The sequence below is a fragment of the Dermacentor andersoni genome, chromosome 11 (genome assembly GCF_023375885.2).
Source record: "Dermacentor andersoni chromosome 11, qqDerAnde1_hic_scaffold, whole genome shotgun sequence".
NCBI classification, from domain to species: Eukaryota; Metazoa; Arthropoda; class Arachnida; order Ixodida; family Ixodidae; genus Dermacentor; species Dermacentor andersoni.
The window spans coordinates 45222572-45229190 of record NC_092824.1 but is presented as its reverse complement, the minus strand read 5'-3'; the positions used below and the strand labels follow the sequence as shown (position 1 = coordinate 45229190).

The window sequence follows — 6619 nt, the reverse complement described above, 5'->3', positions numbered from 1 at the left end:
GCATTGAAGATAATAAAGGTTTAAATAAGGACATAAGATACTGCTAGATTATGTGATATTAGGTGAAAAAAGGGTTGTTTAGACCAGCAAGCTGCCACTTTAATCGTTTTTCCTGTACCGAACTCTCAGTCTATCCTGGTCTAAGCAAATCTTACTCGTATCGAGTAAATGTAGAGCTTATGTTCGCTGCTGCTCGGCCAAAGGCTTAAGCTGAATCTTTTTTTCTTTATGGCCGCCCAACATAGTACACAGTAAATGTACACGATTGAGACAATCTTGGTGCATCATGTTTATTTTCGTTTCTTTTGTGTGTTATCAGATTAGGTTACCATGCGGTCAGTGTGACAGGTTTAGAGAAGTAGAGTGAAACACTAACCTTTTTTCCCCAAAAATTCAGTTGGGGAAAGTCCTAGAACATACCGGCTCGCCGTGTTGGTAGCATGAAAACTGAGAGTAACTACATTTAGCTTCCAAGTTTCGTTTCATCAACTGTAATTGTATAGCCCGTGAAGTAGCTGAGTGACCGAGTACTAATGTTTGTGCCCTTGAATCGCTGCGCGGTTCATTTTCGAGAAGGCATGACGACGTAATCTGAACTCGTGTGTCCGCAGCATCTGCATGGTGCCCAACCCGACGAGCGCCATCACGCTTCCCATCACTGTCAACCTGGTGTACACGGCTTGGCTGCGAGCACTGACGGCTCAGCCGGCGGCGCAGATCAACGTCACCGTCGCTTACATGGAAAGCCGTGAAAATCCGGATGCATTGGACGTCACACTTTTAAACATTTCATCTTTGGACGACTGGGTGGCGGGTCTGTCATTGACCTATACGTCTGCCTTCTCCGTATACTGCGTATTTCCGCTGACCGAGCGGCTAAGCGGAGCCCGAGACGTGCAGCTCATGACGGGCCTCTCGGGCGTCGACTACGTCTTCGCCCACTTTGTCTTCGACTTCATCTACCACGTCCACTACAGCCTTTCGTGGTGCATCATCCATTGCGGTTTCAGCTCCTGCTCGCTGAGCACAACCGGTAGGTGCGGCCATTCGGCGGACTCTTTCGAGGCCTCGGTGTCGCGCGCGCATCGTATGGCGATTACGCAGAAAGAGGTCACTTCCACTCGTGCACTGAGTGCCCACCATTATCGCTTCTCTATAGCTCTAACATTTAACACCCGCAATAAGCAACGTATCTCATTATTTCCACGCTCAGTATCATTCCTTGCCATTCGACTTTGAAAGTCGGAAAGGTAGGGCAGTATTCTCGGGCGATCCCATTCAAAGATGGTTTCACTTCGACAAGATTTCACGAGCCTCGGCACCGTAAACATCCACGTGTACGGCGTACAGCGTTTCTGGCACGGTGTCGAGCTCGTCGCCTTCGCACGGGCGCCGGGAGCGCTGTAGACCACATACACCGACGCGCCCAGTGCCGAGTCTCGCAAAATCTGACGAAACTCGCACAAACTGGGGAAGTGATCACCGGACAATACCGCCCCCAAACGCTAAGCCAGTAGCAATGATACAGGTGTTGTAGCAAGTACGCGCTGCTCGTCCGAAACGGTTGCGCCATCCACGTCCAAAACAGCTCTGCATGCCGACAAGCACGCTTCTTAGAAGTCCAACTGTTCGCCTAAGTTAAAAATGGCAAATGTTCTCCTAAGTTCATATTTGAGTTTGCTACGCTCTGGCAAACGCTGCTGCTCCCACGTGCGCCAGAACTGACGCGGCCATAGGGTGGTAGAAATTGCCCTTCTCGGTTGAGTCGCACGAAGTCGAACCAATAAGCACAGCCTTTGCGTACACTGAGGCGAGCATTTCACTATGAAGTATTCTGCGAACCAAGTACAATTTTAATTAGTGTGCTAATTAAGTTCTGAAAGAAGATTTATTAGCTTTCTCTATGGATTTGCCCTCCTAGAGCGAAAAATAGAGATGAACAAGTCATTGCAAATTTCTATCATGTAAAATATTGTTAGGCCTTTCTGAGGATATCTTACGTTAACTGGCTTTGCTCAGTCAGGACTCGGCGAAATCACAGGTTCGGCCATTCCATGTGCATAAGCTGTATTTTGCATCCCTGCTTCCTAACTAATGGCGGCGCTGATATCCCCTGATAAAAATGTAGGCGTATGCCTCAGAAGCGAAAGAAAAAGACAGCAGACCCGAATCAATGCTGAATAAGAACTGCTTCGTGTACCACGACCAGGCGCCATCTTCACTTTCTTCTCATGCGGACACGCGCTATTGGGGTTCAAGGCGCCGCTCAAGGGAGGGTGCTACAGGGCCCCCCGCCTAGACTGGAAGTCGAAACCAGATTGAGGGCCGGCTATGGCACTCTAGCGCGAGGTCAGGGGGTGATGCGAAGCATTTCATCGCAATTTCCCCGTAAGTCGTCTTAAGGCGGCCTAAGCTAACTGTCTCTTCACGACTGTTCTTTAGTAGACTGGCGGTTTTCGGGGTGCGGTAGACGACGCAGAATGGTCCGTCGAAGGCCGGTGTTAGCGGTGGTCGCGGCACACGAAAACGTGTGCTGAAGTGGCCAGGTCTGGTGTGCACGAAGATTGCATTGTGGTGGGAAGGACGAGCCGCAGTAGGCCGGAGGTCTTTAACACAGTCCAGGAGGCGTTGTAGGAATGTTTGTTGCTCGGCTGGTAGCTGCGTTGATGGGAAGAAGTGTCTGGAGAGGCGCAGAGAACTAGCATACACCACCAGCTCTGCTGCTGAGCACTGTAGGTTTGCCCGGAGGAGGGCCTGTAAACCCACGAGCACAAGAGGCAAGGTGTCAATCCAGTTGGCGCAATTGAGGTGGGTAGCCAGGGTGGCCTTCAGTTGGCGGTGAAGGCGTTCCACCGTGCCGTTGGCACACGGGTGATACGCAGTGATACGGCAATGTCTGGTGCTGAGAATGCGATTAGTGCAAGCAAAAAGGGAAGACTCAAACTGGCCTCCACGATCTGTTGTCACGGTGCCAGGAGAACCACAGCGAGGTACCCTCACAGAAATCAAAGCGCGGCCGTCATCCTCAACCGTGATGTCACGAATGGAAACAGTCTGCGGCCATCGTGTGAAACGGTCGACCATGGCAAGTATATAACGATAGCCTTGAAGGCACGTGGTAAAGGGCGCACGATGTCTAGATGAACATGGTTGAGACAACAGCTGGTAGTAAAGGACGCTTGGGAAGGATTCTTGGTATGATTGGAAACCTCTGTCGTCTCACACTGAATATGCTTGCGCGTCCAAGCTCGCCGATCAGCGTTAATTCTGGGCCAGGCATAGCGCTGGGTGAGAAGGCGCTGAGTAGCCCGAAAACCTGGGTGACTTATGTCGTATAGAAAGCGGGAAATGGTGCTACGTAGTGAAGCCGGAATCAAAGGGCGGGGAAGGTCTGCTGAGACATCGCACCACAAGGGTTCAAGCGAGGATAGCTGAAGCACAAGCCGTAGTAGGAGAAAAAGGGGGTTCACCCGAAAAGCAGCGAGCTCTCTGTCATTCTGCTGTGTGGAAGAGAATTCGACCCTGTTGATGGTTGGAAATAGAGAATCAACCGCAGCTATACGAGAAAGGACATCAGCGGCAGTGTTGTAGGCACCATTCACGTGACGGAGGGCAGTGGTAAATTCGGTAATGGCGAAATGGCGAAGTTCGCGTGGCATGTACATTGATGAGTTGGTGCGAAAAACATACGCCAGTGGCTTATGATTGGTCAGCCCGTGAAGCTGGCATCCTTCCAGAAAATGCCGAAAGTGCTATATCGCAGTGTAGATGACCAGTAGCTCTCCGCCGAAAACGCTGTAGCGTGTCTCAGGAGGTCGTAGCTTCCGAGAGTAAAAAGACAGAGCTATCTACTCGGACTTAATCCACCTAATCCAGACGGCACCGACGGGCACGCTGGAGGCATCCGCTATCATGCGAGATGGGGTGTTGCGGATGGATGAGAAGCTCGCCGTTCGCGACTCCTTGCTTGGCAGCAGTAAAGGCGCCCTGGGCTTGTCATGACCAAGAAGTGGAACAGGACGAGGCGATGTTTCACAGAAAGAGATCGGTGAGCGGGTGAAGCAGCTCTGCACAGTGCGGCATAACGCGCCTTGCAAAGTTCACAAACCCGAGGTATTGGCGTAACTGGCGCAGTGTTGTACGCTGGGAATAACCCTGGATGTTTTTCACATGGGATGGGCGAGGGCGTATACCCTCGTATGATAGGTGATGCCCCAAAAACTCGAGCTTAAACGCGCCGAAAACTCACTTGAACGAATTCTCAACCAAGCGGGGTCGCTGTAGATGCTGGAACAAGGCACGTAGATAGCACTAATGATTTACAGGCGTAGGGCTGGCGATGAGTACATCATCAAGGTACGCGAACACAGTAGGAAGGCCCCGCATGACCTCAGCGATGAACCGCTGGAAGGTTTGAGCCGTATTGCGAAGTCCAAACGGCATCCGCACGTACTCAAACAAACCAAAGGGCATCGTGATGGTAGTCTTGTGCATGTCGTTGGATTCGATGGGAATTTGGTGGTACGCCTTAACAACACTGTGCTAAAGATGGCGCAGCCGCTGAGGCGCGATGTAAGGTCCCGGATGTGAGGCAGCGGAAAGCTGTCGAGGACAGTCTTGGCGTTCAACACTCGGTAGTCTCCACAGGGAGGCCAATCACCAGGGTCACCCTTGGGCACTAAATGCAGCAGTAACGAAGAAGTCCAAGCACTGGACGACAGGCGTATGTTGCCGAGCTGTAGCATGTGGTCGAACTCCCGTCTGGCGATAACTAGACGGTCCTCAAACAAGGGTCGGTGTCGAGCAGCTGCTGGTGGACTACGGATGATGATGTGGTCTGTCACTGTATGCTTAGGTGGTTCAATGAGGTTGGTTCGCTTTGCCAACTCCGCAAAATCCGCCAAGACTTCTTCGAACTGAGAGAAAGCATCAGCGTGCGGAAGCCCATGGGAGGAAGGTCGGACAGGAATCCAGAGATGTAGAGACGAGTCAGACCATCTCGGAGGGGACGACGCCGCACGCTGACGTCCAAATCGAAGTATGAGAGCAAGTCCCAGCCGATGATCGGGTGAACTACGCCTAAAATGACGAAGACCCTTCGAAAAGTGCGGCGAAGGCTGAAGTCGAGGGTGAGAGATCGGAGTCCGTACGCTGCTATACACGAGGCGTTGGTAACACGAAGCAACTGCCCGATGGCCTGCAATGATCAGCCTTAGTCAGGGGAAGCGTCTACGCCTATAACGAATCGGGCGCGAGCAAACTTGTCTGTTACTATAAAAAGGCGGCTGCGACAACAAGTGAGACCATACGCCACCGTCAGTTGATCTCAGCGGGCGTTTCTCAGCCACGAACAGGGAGGTGTGCCCTTCGTGGCTCAGTGTCAGAAACACCTCGTCAAGCTGGGACTCCGAGCTTGACGAGTGCGCTGAAGTGCACGGTGACCGAGACGAGCCGAACGGTTCTCCAGTGAGGGCCTCCGGAGTGCGGCGATTGAGGCGGCGAGCTCATCGATGAGGGCGTCAAGGCGCAAAATCGCCGGGTCTAGGCGGTAAGACAGCAGTGACGGACAGGGAGGTCGCCTCATAAAGCCGATCGGCAAGCTCCGCCAGGCGGTCGAGGGTGACATCGCCGGCCGCCACGAGGACGAGGTGGATGGGCCGGGAAAGACGCTGGAGGAAAAGTTCTCGAAGCGACGCGGACTGGTTGGGGCCGTGGCGCTCCCCGAGTTGGTGTCGCATCGGGTGCAGCAGTTAGGAAGGGCGCCGGTCGCCAATGTCCTCCTCGGTAAGACGGTGCTGGATGTAGGTGCGTTCCGATGGCATCAATCTTCCAGCACCTTGTTCTTGAGGTGCTGATATGGCGCAGCGCCCGTGGGGACGCTGAGAACATCCGAGAGGTCGCTGTCAACGTCAGAAGGAAAAACCGGGGTGGCGTGGTGGTAGCTCGTCATTTCCAAGGTGATGCGGTAGAGGCACACTTATGTCTCTATCTAGAGAAACCAAACATGCGGCTTCTGGAGCCAGAATAGTGGGAGGCGAAGCTACAGTGACGGGACGTCCTGTAGACGTGAATCCTGTTTCGTGGAGGGTTCGGGCAGGTCAGTCATTGTGTTCGTCCTAAGTCACCACTTGTAGGTTTATGCTTCAGGAGCGAAGGCGAACGACAGGTGACCCGAATCGATGCAGGAAAAGAACCTCGAGCCGGGGCTTCCCGTGTCACGACCAGACGCCATCTTTATTTTCTTCTCATGCGGCCGCGTGCTCTCCGGTTTCGTGGTGCCGCGCAAGGAAGGTCGCTACAAACTTAAACGCTAATTTACATATCACTGTGACAGAAATGACTTGGAATAAAGCAAGGACACAGATTTACATTCCCAAGGTGTTAAATCCAATACGTTGCTGCGTAGTATTGTGTTACTGTCTCGCATGCACTCAGCGAATGGCGGATTCCGCCTCCAACGATTGAGTGTGCACATCACCACAACAGGAATTGCTCTCCCTTTCGCAGTATCCGTACGCCGCCTTACTCGAGACTCTTGCAATTAACCCGTGGCAATAAATCTGCAGTGGCTGTGGAGCACCTCACCAAGGCGATAATCCGACCTACCAGGGACAGAGAG

At 52.7% G+C, this 6619-nt stretch overlaps 1 protein-coding gene across 1 annotated transcript in view; it reads left to right on the top strand.

Annotated features, from left to right (window-relative positions):
- Positions 1–618: 618 nt before the first annotated feature.
- Positions 619–6619, top strand: part of LOC129381618 (phospholipid-transporting ATPase ABCA3-like) — a 70098-nt gene continuing 64097 nt past the window's right edge. Inside the window, exon 1 of the mRNA XM_055064629.1 lies at positions 619–1033. Within this exon, the coding sequence (XP_054920604.1) occupies positions 619–1033 (415 nt within the window). The remainder of the gene's footprint in view (positions 1034–6619) is intronic.